At 36.3% G+C, this 26,747-nt stretch overlaps 1 protein-coding gene across 1 annotated transcript in view; it reads left to right on the forward strand.

The window, feature by feature from the left end:
- Nucleotides 1-26,747, forward strand: part of PDE3B (phosphodiesterase 3B) — an 86,552-nt gene that overhangs the window by 44,973 nt on the left and 14,832 nt on the right. Inside the window, exons 2-4 of the mRNA XM_032690154.1 lie at nt 19,801-19,851; nt 20,010-20,255; nt 23,810-23,952. Of these exons, the coding sequence (XP_032546045.1) occupies nt 19,801-19,851; nt 20,010-20,255; nt 23,810-23,952 (440 nt within the window). The remainder of the gene's footprint in view (nt 1-19,800; nt 19,852-20,009; nt 20,256-23,809; nt 23,953-26,747) is intronic.

Consider the following 26,747-nt stretch of genomic DNA (forward strand, 5'->3'; position numbering starts at 1 on the left):
CAGTTTCCAAAGGAAGTGAAGCTTATATGATTCTGCCTTGCAGACAGAAAGGTGCAGGAGAGTGTTGTGTTCTCTGTATTTGCCTGTACATCTGTCCTCTCTTGCTTGCTAGCTTTTGAATTTGTTGCATCATTTTAAAAAACCGATAAAGGTGTAGTTATTTTACTGATGATCCAGTTGCTATAAGTTTTGGAATTGTAGATATTAATGATTTCATTGCAAACTTTTATGTGTGCTCTACCAGAGAGCACTTACGGTGGGAGAAAGACCTCAGAAGCATTATAAGTGCATGGTAACCTTAGTTTCAATTTAAAATTTTGGTGTATTGTTTCTGTCTGTTCCCTTTAGCTCTTCTACCATACAATATTTCATTATATGAATTTTGAGACATTGCTACTGAATTTTTGTTTCTTAACTTTCTCACCTTAAATGAACCCTTTCCAAAAGATTTGCTAAAATTATGAGGAACAGAGTTCCTTCTAGTAAATCTTTAACTACGTTGCAGGTACCAGGCAAGCAAGCAGGAGTTTCCCTGTTGCCTTGCTATCCTGAGGTTTCTAAAGATGTGAAGTTCTTTATGGTTCTATCTTCCTCCCACTGCTCCCTGTCTATTCTAAACATGTCTTGTTGAATCAAGTAGCTTGTTTGAGTAAGTATATGACTGCTATGTGGCTCTTTAAAGACGTTTACACTTTTGGAATTAAAATGTGCCAAACTAATTTTGAGCTTATGCTTTCTAATGTACTACTTTATTGAACATAATAATGGATATTTTTCAGTTTTTTTACAGGTGTGAACAAATTGCAATGTTTTATGAATAATTTTATCTATTTTGAGGGGGGAGAGAGAAAGTAAAAAGTAGAGAGTTGACTGATTTAGGCATCTCAGCTTTTCTACATTTGAAACTAAAATATATCTTTTAAATGCTTATTTGTGGAAGTAATGTTGGGATAGAGCTTGTAATAGAGGTATAGTTGTGTTCTTCATTTTAGACTATCTCCTACTGTAGTGACGGTTGCCAATTAGTGATACTGCAATAATATTTTGAAAAACAAACTATTCCTGCCTATGTTAAGAAACAAAACAGAGAACTGCCACCAAATAGGGCATATTTACATGTTTAGTAATTTTTCTGTTTTGATTTTTACATTATGCGTGTGGATCAGTGTGTATTCTTTTTATTAAACCTGGAGATAGTCTCCTAATGCACAGGTCCTCCAGTTAATCTGAAAAAAACACAAGTGTGGACTAATCTTTTTAGCTCTAACATAGTCTGACTGTTTCCTGATGAGAAGAAGGCCCCCAGAGACTGAAACATGTGTGGATCTTAATTTTCATATATTTTGACAATTAGTCAAACTTGCTGTGAACAAAAGAGAATTGAAAAATTAATTTGATATGATACAACTGTCAAAACTTACTCAGATGTGCTCATCTTGAATCTTGCATTCTACCTGCCAAAAAATGTATCCTTGGCTGCATTTCAGTTCATGGTTGACGGGGATTAATTTATTGCATTTAAAATTATTAATTAAGAACAAAATATATGAAACTCAGGTAGTAATGTTTGAAAGAAGACAATAGAAATAATGTTTCTTCTAATTCCTTCACATAGGATAGGCGAAATAATATGACTTGTGTAAATAATTATTAACTCTCTTCTCTTGAATAAGTCCCCTGTGCTCTTTGAATGAAAGGTAGCATTATGTGAGTCTCAGGGCCTAAGCAATTCTTTAAGATATTTTCCTGCTATTTAAATATTGGCATCTGGGTTCATGTTTTTGAAGACACTTGCTAAGAAGGAAAGGTTGGATGGTGCTGCAGCATCCATATGTTGTAGTTGAATGCTGAGAGTTCCTTCAGGCGGTCTCATGCTCTCTCTCAGCCCTGTTCTGAGCCCCAAGATTCAAAAATGCTTGCATAATTGGGTACTGTTTTGTGACTTATTAATTGCTCTCTTGGGTATATAGTTGCATGTGAGTCAGATTGGCCACTTTCCCAGCTTGCATCACTGGCAGCTGTTTTCCTTGAGGCAGATGGCTTGTAAGAGAAGCACCCATAAATTAGGGCACAGCTACTTTTTTCAAACCATTCTATGAGAGTGAACCTGATGAGATGATGTTTCAAAGTGGTTCTCGTACACCCTGATAAACTTCTTTCTAAGTGTCTAAATAGCACATTTTACAGTCATCTCTATTTTTTAAAAAAGAGTTTTAGGACGGCGCAGACACTACAGTGTAATCAGCATGAAAATGTTAAATTATATTAAGGACCATTGGTGATGCTTCCTATATGAAAGAAGGTTGTGAAAAAAATCATATCAGAAAGAGGAAAGAGCCTTAATATCCTTTATATAATGAGAGTAAGAGCATTTGTAAGGGCAGTAGCGAGAGAGGAAATGGAATAGCATATGATAGAAAACCTTCAAGGGGCTACTCAAATGTTCAAGACATATTTGTGTGTAACATTTTTCTTCTGGACTTCATGCTCACAGTTCCCATGTAGAAGTTAAATAGCTAGAATAATAGAAAACTACTTCTAAGGGGTAGCATGAGACTTGTGCAATTTCCTTCTAGTTAAGAATTCTGTTACTGTGCTTCTTCATCCATATGGTCATTACATAGGTGAACACACAATACTGTCTTGGAGACTAGAAAATTTCTTGCATGAGCAGGACCCATGGACACACACAAACCTTGCCTTTTTATGTGTCTTCTCACTGGCATAAACCAAAAGTCTAATCCCAGATTTACCACTTCTTAATACTACACAACAGTTTTAAACCAGAGCAGCTTTCTTCTTTTTGTGTCTGTTAATTCTTTTGTTCCCATACTGCTGTGGTTTTTTTTAAGTAAATTACTTTTAGTCTTTTCTGGTTTGTACCACAGAGGTTCTTATCTACTGTTGACCACACCTGTAATCCTCCAGTGGATTTTAAGAACCATCTTTACTAGAGAGGCTACTTGGGAGTTTCATGTCTCTGTGTACACCTTTGCAATAAGGCATGTATTAGAGAAATGTGATATTTGAACTGGACTCATACTCCACACAATAAAGGATTATTAGGAGAAACATTAATAATTTCTTCAGTGCAGTCCTCATGCTCTGGTGGCAAACTGGGAAGGTTTCTGAATCTAACTCAGGTTCAGTTAGGGCATACTGTAAGTGAGGGGAAGACAGGATCTGAAAAAGAGTTGGTCTCTAACGAAATTTAGCTTGGAGAAAATAGTTTTTGCTTCTTCCCTGGGGAGACAATTCTCTTAAGTTGAGCTGTGTTAGAGCTTTTGATCTGTAATACTGGTCCAAGCTGCCTTTGTACATGGACTGCTGTTAATTCTCTTTCATTGCTTTCTTGCCTTACTGTGAAGCACTTGCGAGCAGCTCTGCTTACAAACTGGCCAGAGAACCAAAGTATGTCTGTCTCTATCATATTACTATATATAAAGTAATTTTTAGCTGTTAAAATGTTTAAATAGTTTAGCTTTTGTGGTTATGATATATCTGTTGATCCCCCCCACCCACAATATTTTTAATGTTCTTGAAATGCAAGATTTGTTCACTTTACCCCTGGCAGAAAATGCTGAGGTGTGATGATGGCCTTCCTGCTCTGATAAACTGGTTACAGAACTCCTCTTTGTATGTGCAAAAGGTACTGTAGGAAGTTGGAATTTGAAGACAGATTTCTTGCTGTACATGTTCAACTCAGAATTAGTTTTTAAAATAACATTAATATTTGGAGGATGGGTTTACTGTGCTCTGTAGAGATGAGGTGATTTAGCACAACCCTAACTATGCTGCATATGACAAGAGCTAGAGAAAATATTTAAAACATTCGTTCACACCTACCCTCTTTCAGCTAAAATTAACTTTTGTGATAAGACCCAGACATTATCATTAAAAATAGGTTCCAGAATAAACCAGTTGGTAGTTATGGGATGGGTGCAGAAATTATGATCTCTTCTGTTCTATGTAATTAAAGAACAAAATGAATCCCTTTGGGCCTAATATTTCATAAGTGTGTTGTGTGTATCCTATTTAATCATCTGCTGTTGAAGCTTAATGTGGCTGCTCATACTTCTTAAATGTCAAAACATACTTTTGGCAGTTGGTGGCATAATTGAAGCACAGGGAACAGAGGCAATTGGCATCACAGAACTCCCAAGGAAGAAGAGTTTAAAGACCTCTTACTATTCCAGGTTAAATCATTGAGCTTTGCCATTTCTGACTGATAACTGCATAACAGCCTAGGGGAGACTGAGGGCAGACTTCATTGCAGTTACAGCTTCCCTGCAAGGGGAAGTGGAGGGGCAGGCACTGATCTCTTCTCTCTGGTGAGCAGAGAGAATGACCTGAAGCTGAGTCAGGAGTTGTTTAAGTTGGATATTAGGAAAAGGTTCTTCCCCCAAAGGATAGCTGGGCACTGGAACAGTCTCCCCAGGGAAGTGGTCACAGCACCAAGCCTGGCAGAGTTCAAGAAGCATTTGGACAACACTCTCAGGCACATGGTGTGATTCCTGGGGCTGTCCTGTGCAGGCCCAAGAGTTGAACTTTGATGATCCTTGTGGGTCCCTTCCAACTCTGGATATTCTGTGATTCTATGATAACTGTCTTCACAGGCTGAGAAAGTACTGCACAGGTAGACCTGGAAAGATTTGAATCATAATGCTCTGGTGAAGAGAGGCAGTTGAAATAAAGGCAGACTGTTCTGTGTTTTTTCCCTCGAAAAAATATGAAAGCAAGGAAAAAAGAAGTAGCAAAGGCAGTGGGCAATTTTCAGGTGTTTTTTTTTGTTTTGTTTGTTTGTTTGTTTTTTTTCTTTTAAGTAAGAGCTGTCTTCTTCAAAATTTGAGGATTTTTTGGTCATTTGGTTTGGGTTTTTTTAATTTTTCCCTACCGTCCACTTCCTCTTGACTGATCTCTAGGAAAAAATTGCTGGCAATATGCATGGTAATTATATGATGTCTTGCTGATCTAATCACCTTTATAGCCCAGCTGACTGTCTTTGGCAGAAACAAATAAAAAAAAGTTAGTATAAACAGGTGGATTGAAAAGAGGGAATTAAAAAAAAAAAGAGAGGTGAAAAAAAATACTGTAGAAGAAATCATTCTCTGTTTGTCTGAAACTTTTCATTTGTTGTGTCCTTCCTTTCAGTGGTATCTGTGACATATAAACTTATATATCAGTGATTTTTTTGTGATTTTTTTTTTTCCAATTCCATTAGCATAAATAGAACTTTTTCTATATACTGTTTTTTATTTTTCTCTTCTTTCTTACAGATTATTTCCTAGAATATAGTTGGAGTGAAGAGACAAATATTCGCTATCTACTTACCACTACTTTTCAGGGGATAAGATATTGGTTATGTTGGTTATCCTTTCTTCAAAAATTTCCTGTTGAATATGAGGATTAAAGCAGTTTTAACCTTACATTATGCTATTTGCAGCTTGACAAGGCAAATGTTAGTGATAGGCATGGGTAAATCCAGCATGGTTCAAAAGAACCTTTCACTTGAAGATTTACTGTTCTCCACCTTCCCTATCATATGATCATCTTTGCTTAAGAGGACACGTAAACTTATGTTTCAAAACTGTTCTTTCAGGTTATTTGATTCAGTGCAGTAGAATGCATTCATGTGATCATCAGCTGTCACTGTCAAATTTAAAAATAAGCACTTATGTAGATAGAGCAGGTCATGGAATTTTATATGACAATCTGAGGAGTCTGGAATGCATTTAAAATATTAAGTAATCCTTTTGAAAGAAAATAAGTTAAGGACCGGTAATTTAGAATCTCACCAGAATATTGGTCTTTCCTTATTTCTCCTTTCTCTTCTCTCAAGATGCTGCTCATCTAATTTCTTTCCAAGCAGTAATAGTAAAATTGCTGGAGGATAAAGAATGGGAAAATAACTGAACTCATTTTCATTTAGAAGTGCAATTTAAATTTTAAATGCAGCTTCTGAAGGTCTCTAGCTAGTTTTAAGGGAAGTGTTAATCTCTGCAAGAATTCTTACACATCTTTTATGAATTTGGGTTCTTTTAAGCTATTGGGTCATATAATGTTCAGTTTAGAGACATATACCTTGTGCCTTTCACAGCAGGTATAGTTATGATTGTGACAGTGCCTGTCATCTTCAGATTAGACTTGCAGTTTACTCTGATCTTAAAAAGTAGGGTCTAGCTGGATGTGCTAATAACAGATCCATCATGTGTTTGATTAGTTAAGTATAATTGTAAGCCAGTTCTCAGCTCTGTTGGCTTCAGTTTTGTGTTTATTGTAATATTTTATGTTGCATTCTGTTACTTGGAGATCTGTGCTGCTGGAAGAGCTACTCTTCCCCTTATTTGTCTCTGTTGAACCTTTCTGATCATTTTTAGTTGCCAGCCAGATACTTCCATTTTGAAAGTGTAAGAGAAATAAAATTGAGATGCATTGCATGAAAAAGCAAAAGTTCTGTAATTTGCTTTTCCAAAGGATTTTCTAAGCATTATGGAAGATGATGTTTTAGTATGTTTCTTCATTTATTTTGTTGTGTTACTTAGTTTGCTGATGCTCTAGTATGACGGAGGTGATAATATTTTTAGTAGAATGATATGCTTTTAAAAGCTTTCATAATGTGATTAGATACTTTATATCCTCTTTCCTGTAGAATTTGTGTGTATACACATTATATATATAGGCATGTATATGCATACATATGCATGCACATACCTGTATATAAAAATATCGACAGTACGAAAAGGAAATGTAATCAAGGTTTTCCAAGCTAAAACACAAGAAGTTCTACCTCAACCTGAGAAAATACTTCTTCACGTTGCTTTGGCAGGGAGGTTGGACTAGATCTGCAGAGGTCCCTTCCAACCCTAACAATTCTGTGATTCTGTGGGATTTAGAGAAAGAATCTGGGGACCTGTAGTTCAGAGATGGGTCAGAGGAGCAATTCTATAAGCAGGCCTCAGTAGGAAACTTGCAAGGATATGAAAGGATATTATGATTTGATGCAACTAGGGAGATTGCTAAGATGGGCCCATTTTTATAATTACTTGGTTTTCCTTACTATGGAGATGATATCAAACTGGTCCACCCAGCCCAGGCTTTTTATCTTTAATAATAGTCAGTAGTAACATTTGTTTCAGAAGTGGGTTCTTTCCCGTCTGGGGTTCTCTGCCATGTTTTGTCATATTATGGATTGGACCATCCTTAGGAAGAGAGTGTGTCTGGGCTGTGGTGAGCAGCCATGGATGATCAGTCTCTGTGAAGTTCTTTAGCATCTATGGTTACTTTCAGTTTCTGTAAAAACCTGCAGTAATGACTGCAATAATTTAATTATGTAGGATGTGAGAAATACCGCCTTTGGCTTGTTTTAAGCCTCCTGCCAGATGTCTAATTACATGGCCCCCATTCACGTGCTTTTGGACAGCACAGACTACATAACACTGGTAACTATAGAGCATTGTAATAATCCCTCTGTTTTCCTCATGTTGGAGGGATCCCAGTCTGTGTAACTCCTCAAAGCAGAGCCTGCTCCATATCTTTGATTTCACTTATCAGCCGGTCCTTTTTTATTTTTTCAATACTTCTCTATCTCTATGCAGCTCAGGCTGTGGGTGTTGCATGGATCTAGGCAGTGACACTGTTCTGTCTGTATTGTTTGATGTTTCTTTTGCAGTATTTAATTTAACCTCTTTGAGAATTGGGCTGATGCAAAGGACTTCAGGATCTCTTTTGATGTAATATTAGCCCAGCTTTCTATATAAATAGTTCAAAATTTATTTTTGCTCTCAGCATTTACTCATTAGGTAGTGCTGAATTTCAGCAATGTCCTATTCCTATTTATTCTGACTATATTAAGATCTATTGATGCTTTTTCACAATCAACTCTATTTCAGAATATCCTCAGGACTTTCATATCATCAGTGCATGTTGACACTTCAGATGGCTATTGCTGTTTCAATTAATTCTGAGTGGGCTGATTAAGATCTTTGAGGAAACGTCTACTGGCAATTTTTTTCTTTTTGTGAACTTTCTACTCTTATTCTTTACTTCTATGTTTTAAGAAATTGCTAATTCAGAGAAGAGCCATCCATTTCTTCCTATGTAAATGTGATTTCTTCAGGACTGCTGAGGGGAGGCCATATCAGATTTTTGTTGTGGGTTGGTTTGTTTGTTTGGTTTTTTAATCAAAGTACACTGGTTGACTGGTTCCCTTTTATTGGTGTGTACAGTCTGTTAGAAAAAGACCAGTAGATTTGTCTGTCATGGTATTGGTGTAGGAAAATCCTACCAATTTTTGTCAATATTTCATTTAAATGGTGCAGCTATTAATTAATTTTGTAGGGTCCCGTCCTCATCCCATCTCCACCATTTTCTCTGATAGTTTCCCCACGTTCTTCTGGATCCCTTTAAAAGCTGATGTTATAGTTGCTAGTTTCTGGTTCCATGGTACAAGATGCAGCTTGTCATTGGTTATAACACGGAGTACAGATTTTACTCCTTTGAAGGTTACTAGAATAACACCTTTTCTTTCATATATTGGATCAAACAATTAAATACCTGATTATTTATTTTGTCCAGTCTATCTCCTACTTTAATTTTATGTGCCTTAAAAGGGTATTTGATTAATATATACATTTTGAATGTTGTAAGTTAACTGCTATGTTAAAAATACTCAAATGGATAAAAAAAATTGAAATTGCTACATTTCACTGTAAAGATTGTAATTAAATGCTGTAGGAGATGTTTGTTATATATATTAATTTTAGAATGCGATCTATAATTTCCGTAATGGAAAAAAATGTTTGTTTTTAGTCATAAGTTGCATAGCTTTCAGTTTAAAAACCCTAAGCTGTGCCTTTTTAATAAAGATTGATGTTTCTTTTTTTTAAATGGAATAGCCAATTACAACAGTCTGATAGGTGTTATCAAAGCTTTTTTGCTTGTCTCATTGGGACAGTATTTTTCTAGGCAGATATTGCTGGGAGTCTCATCATCCCGTTGTTTTTCTATGGTTAAAATTCTTGGCATTTTCCCTTTTTCTGCTTTTAGAAAAAAAGTCAAAACATATGCAAGTTCTAGGAGATGCTAGTTCAGAGTTGAATTTGTTGATAAGAACATAGAATTAGTCACAGATGAGTGTAGACTTGTTTTTTAGGTTCATCTTATTAGCAGCTATTTTAAAAACACAGTCTGAAAGAAACTTCATAGGAAACACATTAAAGGCTCTAAGAAAAAGGCCGAGAAATGAAAAAATTAGTATTGTTCCCCAAGGAAAAGTTACTTTGCGTGCATTTGTAATATTTGATGGATTTATTGGGCATGCTACACTGCAACTTTATTGTAAGTAATACTTGTCCCAAATGGCAAATGATATTCTCACTGCCAATGTTGTTCTCTGCAGACATTTATGTAACTTTCACTATTGTAATAATTTTACCATAAATGTCTTGCAGTTTAAAACAACATCCCAATGCTTTTCTGCTTGTATAGAAGAGACTGGCAAGTTATTATCTTACCATCACTGGAAGACACTTGACCCATCTTGACCTCCTTCTTTCGTATTAGTTTCTCCATCTGACTCATGCTACCAAAATGAAAGAAAAAAAGTGGTGTTGTCTGGGTGTTTTTAAGATCAACTCAACCTGATATATCATAAGTTTTGATTTTTTTTTTTGGGGGGAGAGCGTGTTTGGATAACAATTTCACAAATCAAAATCATAAGAAAATCTGTTCCAGAAACAAAGTGTGTTTTTTTTTTTTTTTTTGAAAGAGGGGTTGGATGATGATTTCACTCATCAAAATTGTAGGAAAACTCATTATAAAAACAAAAATTGGTAGGTTACCTTTTCTAGGGATCAAGTCAGCCTCACTAATTTTCAATCCTCTTTTGCACTAGACTTTTGTCTGACAGTATTCAGAAATCTTTGCAATAAGAATGATGTAGGCAATTGTAACTTCTGATCTACAAATAGGGTAGCAAAGCAGCTTAGAGAGTAAAGCAAAACAGGGTAGTGAAAACAGGCTTTTACATACAATTTACCTTTGTGTATAGTGAGTTGTACAGTTATGTCTTCAAGTGTGGAAGAGTCCTGTGATAGTTTGAACAGCAGAATGGAACATAATATACAAAAAGGCCAATGAAGAAAAGAACCTCTAGTTTAGGAGATATTGATTGTGGTACAGAGATGATTTTTCTTTCCTGTAAGTGCACCTTTAGTTACCGTATTAGCAGAATGTGAAATTCAGCTTACATCTGCACAAAGCGAATCGCATCCAGGAGGATGTGCTATTAAACCTTATTGAGCCCTCAACATTTCACAACAACTTCTGGAGTTTTCAGGTATTTGGGGTTCTTTTTCCATCTTTTAAATGAAATCTGAGCTTGTTCATCCCTCAGTCTTTTCATAGAGAACTCTTTCACCAGATTAGTGAGCAGTAGCCACTGCCAGAGGTGTCTGACTGCATGTTTTCTCCTTAGATGAGTGAATTTATGAGGCAAGGTGGGATGATGTACGTGACCCTGCCTATATTGCTAGTGGTGGTAATCAAAAGTGATCCTTTGTTCAGTTGGAACATGCAAGATAAGCATGACATAAATATATGGTCTATGCAAGACTTGTCATTTTGGGGACAAGTGGATCTCCCCAAGTACTTTTATCTAATTTAGTCATCGTCTAATGCTGCAACAAGTGGGAAAGCATCATTGTTCTTTCTTTTTCATTTAGAACAGTATCACAATGTTACTACATGGAAAAAATAATTCTACTTTCTCTCAAATCTGCTGCATTTGAGTATTTTCTCAGCTGCTTATGAAGCTACCAAATAAAGTACTACTTATCATGAATACATGAGAGAAAAGTAAATTGGCACTTTCTGTAGAATGCAGCAATTTGCATCCCCCTCTGTTCCTGAGACCAATCTGTATTACATTCTTCAGAGCTTCAATATTTTTCCCCATGAGAGATCTCATCTTGTATTTCCTAGCACTTCAACCAGAAACTTGTCCATTAAGACATTTTTTTTAATACTGATTTAACTTTCACTAACACAATTGCTCCTCTAATCGGACTCATAATTATACTTTCTCTTGTTTTTAAATGATTGCTTGTAATTCTTTAGCTTGAGCAACTGAAGATGCAGCCAGTTCACTCCCCATGTATAACTTTCAACCAGAGCACTGCAGCAATATTTGCTGCCCCTTATAACATCTTTAGTGTCTTGACCAGCTTCTATCAGCTTACTTTTCCTAACTTCAATCCCTGTAACATTTCTTTTTGGATCACCATCAAGTTATTGAAAGAAAGCAACACTCATATTTGTAAAGCTTTTACCCTGTGGCAATATTGTAAATAAAAAATCCTTAAGATGACAAAGCAGTCAAATGAAAAATGTTGCTGTTCAGAGGGTTTTTTACTCTGAAGGTGCTGTGTCTCCGAACTGGCCTGAGGGATTTGAAAATGCAACCTCATAGTCTGAAAAAATTTCTCTGGTGCCTGAAGTCAGACGGAGAACAACCATAAACTTTTGCAGAAACAACTCGTTCAGTGGGTGAACTGCACAAAAGTATTGCTGATTGCTTCCTCACTGTACAACTTCAACATCAAGAGAGTGAAAGGGAACTTTGCAAAATCTGTATTGAACTTGTGAAATGCCTTTGTGTGTGGTATTGGATCGTGGATTGTGGAATTTTGTGTCGGTTCTGTGAAAGGTGATCAGAGAAATGGGAAGGTGAAAAACCTATTGACTTTTGTAATATACGAAGGTACATATGACATATGGCTCCTTGGGCTGTGTTGTTAAGGCTGAAAAAATAATCTGAGAATTAGCACTGCTTGCTTAAGAATATCCTTATCTTGAGATGGCTGCTCTTGCCATCGACAAGACACTGGATTAGTTGATCATTTGGTCTGATTAATTTGATGCTAACCATTTTCAAGTTCATGTTAATTTTTGACTGAGAAAGTTGTACACTTTAATTTTGTGCTGCTTGTTCTAGAGGGGCACTGAGGGAGAGAGGAAAATATAAGTATTTCTATGAGATTTTAAAGTGAAATTTGTGAGAAAACTATTTGAGAAAAATTCAGTATCTCCTTTTTTTTTTTTACCTTAGTGCTGAAAAAAGACCTGTGGTCATATGAACTAGTTTCTCTTTGCTGAAAAGAAAAAGATCTGAGATTCATTCCTATATCTCCAGTGTAATAGGTGGAAAAACACCAGTTAATTGAAAAATTTTAAGTCACTAGAGGGAGAAATTGGTTCATCTCTATTAAGTGTTTTTAATTATTGCATTAAGAATACATCAGAATACAGTAAATTATTTTGGCATAAGATGTGCATAAGCACATCCTTCTATTACAGAAAGAGAGAATTTAAAGTTGCTCTCTCTCTCTGTTCCAACAGTATGTCAACACAGCAGTAAAGGCTTTTACTTTTACTGTGTATAATTGTAAAATAATGCCAGTAGGTAAATGCAAAAAGGATGTTTTGGGAGGAATTTTGCTTTTTGTAAAATAAACACAACTTTAAAAAAAATAAAAAGGCTCTAGGTTTTGGATGACACTAAAGGTTCGTACAGAATGCCAGAACACGGAAGCAACTGTACCGGCCCAGAGCAATAATCCACCTAGCACTACTGCTTTTCTTTGATGGAGATTAGAACCACATGCTCCAAAGGAAAATGCTTATAATGGGCAATTAAAGGATCTGCACATAGCAGGCTTTTATTTTTTTTTTTTTCCTCTGCCCTCCCTCCCCCAGTTGCCATAAATTGCTGGTTGGCCTTTACTCTGACGTGCAAGTCTGACAAAACCTAGAAGGAACAGGAAATGACCTAAGTGTGGTTTTAGACAGTTTTTTTCTCATTCCCTACATAATAATAAAAAAAAAAACACCTCTACTTTCCCTTGATAGACAAAACACCTTTTAGAACCTTTTTGAAACAATTAAAGATCTTAAAAAAATATAAAAGAGATCAGGTCAAAATATCAAGCAATAAGAAAACTGTAAACTTTCTACAGCAGACAAAGTAGAAGCTGACCTGCTGATACTCCTGGGTACAAAAGCAGAAGTAACATGTCTTTTTAAAAGCAAGCAAATGAAACAAACATATAAAAAAAGCAACAAAACCCCAACCAAACAAAAACCAAAATCTTTTCTGCTTTCAGGGAGTAGTGTTAGCTTTAAGAATAGGCCTGCTGAAGACCTATTTGAAACTTCAGCATACAGCAGAGCATTTTTGCTCTGTTTTTATATCTGTACTGAGGGCAAAGGTACTGAAAATAGTAACTAAACATGTGAAGACTCTAAAGTCACTTGTTAAAGTTTACTTAGGTGCAGCTCCTGAGAAAGATTTGTATTTACAGGGAAGATCAGAATGCTGTGGAGGAAAACATTATAGTGACCAGACACGTGCGTGTTCCAGTGTTGTTCTTACGTGTCCAGCCAAATATACTGCAGGTACTGTTTAATGTAGAGAATAGTGTTAACTAAAGCAATTAAGTAGAAGCAAATCTCTTTTCGTTGAAGGAAGATTTTAGACTTCTTAAAAAAGCAAAAGCAATGCCTTTCATAACATAGTGCAGTGGAGTCCACAGCTGAGTCGTTGGACAGGGGATATGACTGTTTCCGTCAGTACGTGTATCCAAACCTCAGAAGCAGGAAAGCACACACAGTTTCTATTCAAAGATTGTGGCTATCTGCAGACTTCACAACCTATTGGCCATTTTGCAACCTTGGATAAATAAATTGCATATAGAGTCAGGAAGTGATAAGTGTTAGGATTCCAAAAATATCCTAGTTTTTTTCCTGTCCCATTTATTTTCGTGGGAAGGTTTAGTGAGTGGAGAAATACCATCATGATTCTAAATGCCTGGAGTATCGTAGTGAGTGCTGTATTTTGTCTTTATTACAATAATCCACTCAAGTGGCTGCTGTTTTGGCCTGCAAGATTTCACAACAGAACGTTGTCTGTGTTATCTAAATAATGCTGCCTCTACTTTGAGAGTCATTCTTTGGTTGCATCACCTTTAGTTTGCACCGAATACAACTTAACTACTTAAGAACATACTGTTTTTCAACATCTACCTTTCCTACAGAGAGAGGGGAAAAAAACCGTAATAAATTAATAAAACCCCTAAGAATCTAGGTTGTATAGTGCAGTGTTTGGTTTTTGGGGTCATTAAATTACATGGATTAAAAACGCTAATTGCTTGTAAGCTGTTACACAAGACTAATCTAGAAATAAAAGCAATGAATCGAGCATTAGTCTTGTTTGAAAGGCAGTCATGAAAAGAAATGGATATGTAATGTAACCTTTTTCATACTTTACAATAAATTAATTTCTCATCTAGTTGTAGAATTTTGCTTTTGAATGAGGTGAATTTGCACAGAGTTGATTTCTGAATCAAGTTGCTATGGTGTTGGTTTCATTGTTTAGTTAATTCTATGCTTGGTTGCTATGGAAATACTTATTTACGGAGCTAATGCCTAATGGTGTCAAACAGATGCTACTAGCAACTAGGAATCCTTTATATTTGATCAATGAAAGACTCAGAAGTAGAAACTCAATTTTGTGCTCATTTTTCTCCATTAAAGTTTTGGAGCATGGAATGTAATGGGTGTTCTCGAATAGGACAAGTTTATTTCCTTAACAAGCATTAAAGCACACATTGAATCTCCTGAAAAGTATTGTCAGTGAAACTAAATCCTGGTTTAGGTTTAAGCAATCATACAGCAATGCAACAAATCTTAATATTGTGTATAGCCTTAGGCAGTGTGCGTGTATTAGTTATATTTGACTTTTAAGATTGATTTTTAGATTTTTTAGGCTCCGAAACATCTTTTTTTTGTAGCTGTCTATTTTAAATCTCTGTGTAAGCATGAGCATTGTCCTTAGTATAAATTTGCACAAGCACAAATAATTCTTGAGTAACTAAGCTGATATGATTTTGTATTTTATAAGTTAAAATATCCTGAAAATATATTTCTAGAATTATCTAGCCAAACATAGTTTGAGTTCAGCATTAAGATTTAAAAAAAAAAAATGTTTAAAAATGACTAGTGCTCTTTTCTAGTAATTTTAGTGGATTTTAATTTGAGAAAAGTAAAATCCACACTCTTTTATCATGCTTAAGCCTTTAGAAGTTGAAAATATTCCTAAGGCATGTCTTTAGCCAAATGGAGTCATGGTATTCATATAATGAAGATCTGAAAGAACTCCACCCTCTATGGCATCAACTCTCTTCTGAAAGACACTTCTATTGCAGGTCTTGGAAACACTGGCTGTGCTGTGATAGGAAAGATAACTTTTTCTATAGAAAAATAATTAAAAACAAAACAAAAACCTCTGAAGCCCTGCTGGTTTTCATTGACTATCTTCTTTCATTTCTCATCTGTTTTTAGTTTACTTAGACTATAAACTTTTCAGAGGAGCACTTATTCCCTTTTTCTTTGTAAAAATTAATGTTGCTTTGTTCCTGTTCCTGTTAAAGCCATAAGCTGTGTTAGGGAAGGCCTCTATTACTGTTACCTTGTGTACTTTTTCAACATGTTTCTGATATTGCTAACAATGTGTGCTTTGCAAAAGTGCCATCCTTAAGTTTTGGAAATGGTTTGGTTGATATTCTTGTGTTCAAATAACATGGCAATTCATCTGCAGTATATGGAAATGTTGTTCTTATTGTTTGAGAAAACATAAGCCAAGGGCAGTATCTGATGCCTACTGTCAATTTTCCTGCATATATCCACTTAGGGATACATATTTAAAACTCCTGAGATTTGACTAAACACCCATAGCACTGAATACAGTGTTCATTCTTTGGAACAGTAACTTCGTGGAGAATTTGTTGAGCTTTAGCAACTTTTTTAGCCTTTAAAAAAAGAGTTTTCAGTGATTCAAATTCCTTCTGTTGACACTCTTGGCCTGTCTTGAGTGACATGTTTCATTTTGACATGGATGCCTGATGGCAGCCAGATCGGAAAAGGTCACTTGTACTTTGTGAGCTGGCTTGTCTTCTTTAAGCCATGTTGAAATTTATTTCAGATGTTAAATAGATTCAATTATTATAATTGACCAAGGCACGTTTGGTTCTTTTGGTTTGGTTTTTTTATTAGCTATTCTTCAAAATCCTTATCAGCTTGACAGGCAAGTGTATAAAACCAGGGAAGTGTGTTCATTGCTCTTTGGATGAAAGGGAAAGACTCTGGGTCTAGAGTCAGGCTGATATGAGAATTCCTCCAAGCTGACTGGTAATTTGGCATAGATGGTTCTGGGGGGGCAGGGCTATACATTTCTCACCTTCCAGTTCATCTGCACTGTCAGAGCCCAGAGCAGTTTCATTTTCAGAGGAGCTCCCAAACATTCAGTTGCTGTGATGTGATCCGGTGACAATGGACGCTGAAAGCCGAAGTGTGTGAGTTACTAAGCAGAGGTATAAGTTGCAGCTTGGAAGTTTTGTGACTCAAGTCAGTCCTAGATAAGGTGTTTCTTGATGGAGGAGGTGAGGAAGAACGTTATGTGCAATGGATTACAAAATCTTAGTATTACAGAGTACAGATCTTTCTGCAACAAGTCTCATGTTGCAAAATCAAAAATTGCTGAGGCTCTGCCTAAGACCTAATTTAAGGTCTCTTGGTCTGTTCACATTAAGTAAAAATAAACGATATCATTTTTACTTCTATTGTAAGATCAACGCAACACTGGGAATACTTTGTAACTTTTGATGATCCACAGTGATTAAAGCTTTGACTGTCTAACTCTCAACAAAAAATAATGCCAGAAATGCTTCTTGTTTAGTATTCCAGATTTAACTTACAAGACATGGAGTTAGGCTAATTAAACTAAGGTAGGTGGGTAGTGAGAGACAAACCATAATTCTTTCAGTGGTAAGGAGTAAATTCTTTAAACAGAGAATTTTTTTTTGCCCGGAAGTAGAATTTATCAGCTGTTAACCTTTAAAATTTTCACTCTTCTAGTCCTTCTAACCATGTCAGTTCTGCAGAAGGTCTGTTAAGGAATATGTTGCTGACTTCTGTTCCTTTCTCCCCAAATTGTTTTTGTGGGGGAGGCTTTCTGGATTTGAGTGCCATCTTGTGGAGCATTGTGAGCACCTAAGGAAAGGTAACACTCCTTTCACTAGCAACTTATAAGGATTTGCTTGGTGTAGAGGTGTACCAAGCTGCAATTACCATGGAAAAATATTCCTTGTTTAGCAATCTGGTTTTTTTTTCCCTCTGTGCTTAGTGGAAACCATTGCTACTTTTTGGCTCAAAATTTCATCAGCTCATTTTAATTACTTTGATGTGTGACACATGGAATGAGCCCTGAAAATTTGACAGACTGTGGCAGCCTGCTAGCTGTGTTAATATACTACACCTGTCTTCTCTCAGAAGATATGAATTCTAGTTAATGGTGGTGTATATTGAATTAAAGAAAAAGTTGTTAGGAAAGTACAGGTAAACTTAAGTTATGTTTACTTCAAAATTGTTTTGCTTCCTTTGCTATAAAATCGGTATCAGTGGCAAAGCTTAAATCTTCTGGTTTAATTGACAACAAAAAATTTTCAGTGATGAATCCAAGCAGTGAAATTTTTCATCTAAATAAACTTGTGAATAAAATGGTGCCCTGCCATCTAAAATATCAAACCATTTTTTGCATTGGAAACAGATTGGAAGATTATTTTGCCTTGTGTATACTGGGTGAGCATGGGACACAAGATAGAGCAGTAATGCTTTCCACTGAATAAGTTCTGCTTCTGTGACTTTGAGCCTATTTTTTTACTATAGCAGGTCTAAAGCCAAAAGGAAGGTTTTGAACCTTTTTAGTCAAGAAGATTGACCCCTGCAATTGTAGCTTATGTGAGCATATGTGTGTGTACACATACCTGTACACAAAAGCTCCCAGTGGCTTAAAGGGTGAATAAAGGAGTAAAAGTAGTTGCAGCTAAAGTTTTGGTACAGAAATGTCCTGGAGCAAGAGGGGCTCTTTTTATTAAGAGCTCATTTACAATAAATGAATAAAATTAGCTAACACACCATACATTTAAAAGAAAAATAAAATATTAGAAGAGGGAAACCTGTCTTCTGTCCCCTAAAGGAGGTTGCAAGATTGCGGGCAAGCTGACGCAACTTTGTGGACCATTAGTATCAAAGGTTACTAATATAACTAACAAAACTCATGTGGACAGCTGATCTTTGTTGCTGATTGAGTCAAAAGTTAATGAAGCAGATTAATACAGTCTCTGTGTGTGAGCTTAGGAGAGCAGAATGAAAGCAAAAGATTTACTGATGTCCAATGCAGTAAATAAATGTCAATCTAGAAAGAGAAACCTCAGAATGAAGATGTTGCTAAAACCAAATGTGTCATGAGAAAGTGGGTATTGCCAGATAATGTTGGTTATTACCTTAATGCTTGTCAGTGACAGACTAACAGTTACCTCATAATAAAAAAGAAAAAAAAAAAAGACATGGTAGCTAGATTAATCACTTGAACACTTCAAATACTTAAATTCTTAATTCTTATTTTGATCTGCTTGCTTTTAACCAGCATGAATTTCTAATAGAGCATAACTTACTCCCAGTTCAAGCACATGCTTAATGATAAGTCTGTTCAGTTTTCATAGCAAGTGGATGTCATAACTGTTGACTTTAAACATGGTTTAGTGGTATCTCAGTGAAGATAACTGAAGAGAAAAAGGGCCTTTAAGTGCCGCCTTTGCCTGGGCAATGCTGACACGTCCACCTGTGTTATTTTAATTAACACTTTCTGCACCTTCTGCTGGACAAATACCAGACTGGAACATTGTGTTTTCTCCATGAAAGAGCTATTAGTCTCAGAAGAACAAGAACATACATAGTTTTCACCTATAAAAAAAAAAAAAAAGGCAGAAAAGTATCCAGGACTGCAGAATATGAGCTGCCAAGTGGGGTATTGGCATTTTATTTGTGCTCTGTAACTATGAAAAAAAGGACAAAAAGGGTTATCTTTGTATTTGTTTAATTTGTGAATACGTGTTGTGCAAACAGGTTAATTCATCAGAGAATAATTAGAACCTGTCAAGAAGTCACGAAGGCTGAAATCTTTTGAAACAAAACAGACATCTGACTTTCATTTCTTGTATGTTGTTTTCATTTTTTGTCAGTATAGAAGACAAATTAAGTGAGTGCTGTTGACGTACTTGAAGCTGATAGTATCTTCAGATCGTGTTGCTGACGTTCTTTTGCGGGTTTGGTGGGTTTTGTGAGGTTATTCAGAACACGGAGCTTTGTAACCCTGTTCAAGCAAAACCTAACGAAACCTCCTGCAAGAAAATGCTTTTGAAATTACCGGTTTTTAACCTGAGATACTGGGGAGCTTTTTGCCTTTTTAAAAAGTGAATGATTTGATGTAATGCTTTCTACACGGTATTTACAAAAATTGCTCCTGTTTGAATGGTTCTGGAAGGAAAAAATATATTGCAGGTTTTAGGCTAGATTTGATTTTGTAGGCTGAGGTGAACAGATGCAGGAAAGTACTGTCATCACCTAATTTAGTGTACATGTTAAAAGATTTAGAAACAATCCAGAAATATTGAAATAAGGCCACATAATTATTCTGTCATCAAGATATCTCTGTTGCATGCAATTTCTTCAGATTCATCTATAGGGCTTTTGCTGGGTAACATTAGCTAAGAAAATGGCCCAAGTTGCATATAAAAACATGAAGGGAGAAACATTTTTCATTACATCACATAATCAAGAGTTATCTCATTGCTGCTTTTCAATATTAGCATATCACCTATTACTCTTTTTTTTTTTTAATCTTTACAGATGATACTTTGGGATTGGGATTTGAAGCAATGGTACAAGCCCTATTACCAGGTCAGTATATTATAAATTTAATTAATAATATTGCGTTGTTGTTTTTTTTTTTCAATTTATTTTTCAAATTTGCAATGGATGAGAGACTTATTTAAAACAGAGAATACCGTGAAAAGTTTTGACATGTTAATAATTTGCAACATTTCCCTCTGTTCCAGAATGCTGGCAGTGGAAATGGAGTTGATCTTTCAGTGCTAAATGAGGCTCGGAACATGCTGACAGATCTCCTGGCTGATCCATCTCTTCCACCACATGTGATTTCTTCCCTTCGAAGCATTAATAGTCTGATTGGTGCTTTCTCAGGCACATGCAGGCCAAAGGCTAGTCCATTCACACCATTTCCTGGTTTCTTCCCCTGTCCTGAAATAGAGGATCCTGCTGAAAAAGATCGAAAGCTGCTCAAGGTCAAATGATTTTAATTTTCATTCATGTGTGTGTTGCAATTAAAAAAAAAAAAAAAAAGGGGAAATTCATCAGGAAAGAATGCTCCTGTATGCATAGGAGCTTCTTTACTGAGTACCTGTGGTACCTTAAGGTCAAAAGAGAGCAGCTGTTAAAACACATTGAATGTAATGTGATAGGTACCAAAATGCAAATTCAAGTGGTTGGTGGACAGACAGATAAAAAAAGCACTGGTGTGCACCCTGAACACATAATTCCTCAAAATAACAGCAAATATAAACTGAAGATGTTATATTCTCATGATATGGAACAAACAGGGCTGTTCTTGATTCTCCCACGTTCTTTACCTAACAATTGCTGTCGCTGCAGCTTTTTCACTGACCTTTTTACCCCAAGAAATTTACTCTCATGGACAGCAAACTAACCATTAGACAGAAGCAAATCAGCCATGTAAAAGGAAAAATATTGCTTCTTTCTGTGCAGCAAATCACATTATGAGACCAGTGTTTAAATCTGCTGTCACTTCTCCATTATCTAGGGTAAATAAGTGAAAGCAAGAATGTAGTTACTATATGATATGTTAAAGAATGTGGTGGAAAAACATTAAAATATAGAAACTCAGCTGCAGGGCACCAGAGCTAATAATTCTAGGGTAGCCCTGTATTGGCAGCTTGAGGCTGTTTATTGTGGAGGCTGGTCTGGGACATCCTTGCCCTGTAGTTGTTTATGTTTCCAGGAAGTGGGCAGCTGGGCCCAAATTGATCAATTTGTTGGCTTAGTACTTTGGAGCCAGACAAACTGCCTTGAGCCAGATTCAGCCTGCCTGTGAAATGTCTGTTGGGATCCATATTTCTGGGAGAGGAAAACTCACTGTCTGCGGGTTATTCTTTGGAAGATCCCGCAGAACCATTGCAGTAAGAAATTCCTTCGAATGTCACATGGATATCTGCTGGGTAGGGATCAAAGTCATTCATTGTGTTTTTTCTTGTGGATTTCTTTAAAAGGATCAGTATACCTTTTAATTTTTAAAATTTCTACGCGGCTAGTCAGAATTGTCTGAAATGAAAACTATTCCTTACTGAAGAGTGGCTATGAAGAGTATGTGAAATTGGAAGACTCTGGTTTTTCACAGCTACTTTCTTTTCCTCCTTCCTAAAAGTAACTTTTCCTTTAAGTTTGGGAAGGTTTCTGTACAGAAATTTATATGGTGGATAAAACAGTACTTACCACTGTCATTCAGTGATTGTTTGACAAGGGTAAGCCAAAAGATCTCCCCCTATGTATATTACTGTAAGAACAAGATTTCTCTTTCTTTCAAAACCCAAATAACTGAGCACAAACTCCAGATTATGACACACCAAAGAAAATAATGAGAGAGTATTTCTTCAAAATGGTACCTTTCAGACTATATTGAGAGGTTCCTATTCTCTCTTTCCCATTTGGAATATGGAAGGTTTCTTCCAGATTTCAAATGAGTTGATTTTTTGCTGAGGATTATGTACATTTTTATTTCTCTTCCCTGATTGGCTTCCAAAGTGCATTCAGTTATAATAACAGGCCAGCAAAGTTGTGGATGCCCCATCCCTGGGAGTGTTCAAAGCCAGGCTGGATGGGGCTCTGAGCACCCTGGTGAAGTGAAAGAGGTCTCTGTCCATGAGGATTGGAACTAAATCATCTTCAAGGTCCCTTGCTAACCAAAGTCATTCTATGATTCTATAGTTCTTGTTTTTGCTGTTAACCAAAAGTCCTTTCATAATAACTTTGATTTCTAGCATGGTGTAAGTTTTATTTCCAGAGCAACTTTCCCCTTTGTTTAGTGTTTACCAGTGACTTTCCTAGGATAGAGGGATCTGGAATTCCTTAGTTCTTTGCTACCCATGCTTTGCTTATTCTGTGCTTCTGTAACTAGTAGGGGAAGTTCTGGATGTTTGCCATGTCCCCAGTGTTCCTTCATTCTCAGAGTAGCCAGGAAGAGGAAGAAGTAAGCGCAGGTGCTCTGGCCTTCTTTCCATATTGCGCTAACATGTGCACTTGGGAGGACCTTTGTCCTCCAGTGTTGGGGATTTCCATCTGTGCTCTCCAAATAGCATAGAGCACACAGGTTGGATTGTGATCCACTGGCAGAGAGATCCATTCCAACCTGAGAGCACTTTCCTGTGTGATGGCACGTTCCTCTGGTTCCCTTTCTGATGGGGCTGGTTATGCACTGCTGCAGGTTTCTGTGGATGATGTGGTGGGTCCTATTCTGCCTGTGCATTTCCACCTTTCTGGCTCTGACTGCACTTTTGCAGCAAAGCAAACAGAGTCAAGGCATATCCTGTATCAAGGACTCAGAGCAGTCCTGATTTTTCAGGGTAAGAAACTGTACTACTTTGTTTTGACACAGTTTCACCATTTTTTAAAAATTTAAATATGCAATAACTTTGTGAGTCACATACGATCTCTGATGAAGGTTAAAATTGCAAAGTCATTATTTCTGATAGACTTCGAAGTGTTATTACGCAAGGTTCACCTGTCCTTACACAAACCTGCTGACCTTGCTCAACACTGCAAATATTGCCTTGGCTTTTTGTTTTAAACAATTTTTTCCTGACATCTTTTTTACTATGCAGGATCTGATTACACAGATCATTGTTACGTAGAAGAATCTCTCCGCTGCCCATCCTTCTCTCCCCTGCCCATCCTTCCCTTTCTCTGCTTAATGGTCAGATCTAGGCATGAGTTATCAAGTGGACTGTAGACTTAATGCAGTGAGATATATACATATATATTTTAATTTTTTTTTTTTAACATAGTGTATAGGCTCTCTGTGCAATGGATGCAGGGATGCCATTCCTCATTTGCAGTTTCAGTTCAGAGATCCTATCCTTTCTATTAGTTAGGTTCTACTAGTTGCTATTCAAACACAGATATGCTTTTCAGGAGTATTTCAGTAAGGCAGAGGTAGCAAGTCCTGAGCTATTTCCACACAGGACTGTTTGAGTGCCACTGCCCGTCTTTGCAGAGTGCTTTTTGTTCAAGTAAAATGGTGATGCCCAATGTTTGAGCTGCAGCGTGCCTAAACTAGCACAGCTTCCAGGCTGGGAGTGGTGAGGTGCCTTGGAAGCTTCCTGAATGCTGTGAGGCTGCTATGGAAGTAGAGAGGGATCCTTGATGAATCAGAACTGACCCTGTGAATTCTACATCACCCTTTCCACAAGTTCCACAGTACTTGCACTGTTCAATATTCAGCATCTGAGTTATCAAAATCTCAGACTACCCTGAGAGCTGGAGAGCTTTGTGGTTGTAGAAAAAGAATCCTAATCCTACAGGAAATTACTATCACTACCTATATTAATTTGGGGAAAGAAAAAGAGATACAAAAAGTAATTATTCTTAATAAAATAACTAGATGGCATCTTTTCTATTTTCTTAAGCAATAAGAGTGAATGTAAGATACCATATTTATTGTTTCACTGTAAAAAGTAACAATAAATAACCCTTACAAACCACAAATAAAATTTTAACATCTGCTTTTAATTACATGGATTTTAACCATGGTTAAATTACTCAACAGGGATTGAATAGCAGGAGTAGCCTGCCAACCCCACAGCTGAGACGAACTTCAGGAGTTTCTGGCATGTCACCTATAGAATCAACATCTTCGAGATGGGAACGAAGTAACAGCAAGAGATCTCATCAGGAGTATAGCACATCAAGGTAGGCACTGAATGACATTTTAAGGGCAATAATAATGTTGGAACTTGGCAGCAAAAGTATTTGGTGTAAAATCTTGTTAATTAAGGCCTCAAATTCTGCCAGTATAAACTGGAAAAGTTAATTATATACTGTGCTTTGTAACTCTGATCTTGAGTAGAAATCAGGTCATTCTGAGGTTAAATGGTGTGCTCTGTCATTACAAGTAGGCCTGCATAACAGTTTAAGTAGGAAACAAAAAAAAAAGGCCGAACATACATGATTGCAAAACAAACTGGTTTAGTCTCTGAACTTGTACTGACTTCCTCCTTCTTTTTATTTAAAATATGTGTCACTCTCCAACTTCCATATACCCATATATAATTAAAAAGGTGATACAACTTGTGTTTCGTAGTCACTGTTCTGTGTGTTGCAACGTTTATTATTCCTACAGCCATCAAGCAAGTGGTAAGGTAAATTAAGGTAGTCATCTCTTCTCTGCTTGTTAGTCAACACGGTGCAAATAAAGTTTTATTTTCAGAATTAAGATAACATTTTGAATTAGGATTAAAATAAATGCTTTTTTTCTTTTTGTTTAATATTGTATATGACTGAAAATTCACACATTTAGTTTTATTTAAATTTGTAAATGGGTGTGCCTTTGCTCCTGAAATCTGTAAAAATGTGTGTAGTTTTGCTTTTTTTGTTTGGTTGTTTTTCATTTTGTTTGGGTTTTTTTCTTTGATCATAAGTAAAGTATAATAGATGTATTTTTAAAAAAGAAAATATGAGTTATGCTGATAATTAATAATTACTAATGGTGGATGAAGGTTTATATACATGCATCCAAGAATTTATTTATTATATTTAATTTTGAAGTGAACCAGTTAAATAATTTGGCCTTTGCAATGGCTTTTTCCGCTTTAATAACATATGCTTAAGCCCACCTGATTAAAAGTAGCAATATGGAAAACACCCTCACCTAGAAGACATGTTCACTGTTTTATGGTTGGTGTCCTGCCCTCCAGAGTTCTTGCCAACACTTGCTCTGTCCCTGTCTCTTTGCACCTTCCAACAATTGTTCTTATCAGGTTCCCTGTAACTCCTAACACATAATCATCTCCCAAACCTCCATGGGTGTTTACTTTCTTGATAAGGTTAGATGAAATAGATGCACTGGCATAGCTGTTCCTGCTGCCAAGAGGCAGTCCTTCCATTCCTGCACTCCTGGAGCACTCAGATGCTTAAATTGTCAGAAAAATAACAGCTGACTGCTTTGAACTGAATTCTTGCTGAATTGAAAAAGATATTACATAGCGGTACTATAAATTAATATTGCTGCAAAATTTGATTTAATGTTTCACAATTTTTTTCTACCCATCCAGACAGTACTTAAAAGCAAATTTTGATATCTACTGTTTTATTTGTATGTGAATTCTTGATTTGGCTTCTCATTCAAACACTAGCTCAAGATGAACTGACCTTCCTTAATATGTAGTCTTCCTACACTAAATATTCTTGCAGCATTTTTATGTGCTTTAAAGTAATACATGTGAGCTGTGATAGCTAAACAATGTACAAACAGTGAAAAGATCAATCTATCCTAGTTTTCAACCCAAACATTTCTGAAATCTGACTAACATGTCAAGCATCAGATTTGTTAAGGTTGGAAGGGACCTCTGGAGATCATCCAGTCCAACCCCACTGCCAAGGTAGGCTCACCTAGAGCAGGTGACACAGGAACGTGTCCAGATGGCTTTGGAATGTTTACAGGGAGGGAGACTCCAAAACCTCCCTGGGCAACCTGTTCCAGTGCTCTGCCACTCTGAATGTAAAGAAGTTCTTCCTCATGTTGAGGTGGAAGTTTTAGTTTATGGCCATTGCTCCTCATCCTGTCCCTGGGCACCACTGAAAAGAGTCTGACACCATCCTCTTGGCACCCACCTTTGAGATATTTATATCTGTTGATGAGAACCCCTCTCAGTCTTCTCTTCTCCACGTAAGAGAGGTGTTCCAGACCCCTCATCATCTTTGTGGCCCTCTGCTGGACCCTCTCCAGTAGCTGGATATACACAGAAATAAATCTATGTTTATTTCTTAACTCATTTTTTCTATTCATATATTTATACAAATGATGGGAGATTAAGAATTTTTTCTGTGTTTAACTTATGTTTGCAATCTGATTAAGCAAGATTAAATCTTCCTTCTGTAAACACTGTTTTCCCCCACTGAAGAGAAAGAGTTACTTTTACATTAAATGTTTTCACTTTGAGTACACATATACAGTTATTTTTAATTGCATATTACATTTTCGTTTGCAAAAGGAATAAATTTGAATTTTTGAGTGAAATTTCATGCCTAGAACAGCAGATGGCAGGATTCAACTATTGAGCTGAACGATTTGGCTACTGAAGCACAATCTGACTCGATGTCAAAACCAGTTTTAGTTCTAAGTTTGTAATAAATAAAATAATTAAGCATTCAAAATTCATTTGAAAATCGTTGTAGCTGTGTAAGGTTTTGATAGTATTTCCAAAGTAATCAATCCTCTAAATGTTCTCAGATCTGATAGTAAATAGCCTGCTTTGTTCAAATGTTTGAGAAAAGTAGCATTTTAGAAGTAAAACCTATTGCACTTGATCTGAGTATATTTATTGTGTCATTTTAGGACTGTATAAAATTGTCTGTTGCTTTCACCCAGTACCCAGTAGTTTTTATTCCCTATAATTGACATATATTGTCTAGCTGATGTTTCTAATACTCTGTCTTTCTTGAATGGTAGTGGATCTGTCACAGGACGATATAGCTATTTTTAAAGC

Source organism: Chiroxiphia lanceolata, chromosome 6, assembly GCF_009829145.1.
Source record: "Chiroxiphia lanceolata isolate bChiLan1 chromosome 6, bChiLan1.pri, whole genome shotgun sequence".
Taxonomy (NCBI): Eukaryota; Metazoa; Chordata; class Aves; order Passeriformes; family Pipridae; genus Chiroxiphia; species Chiroxiphia lanceolata.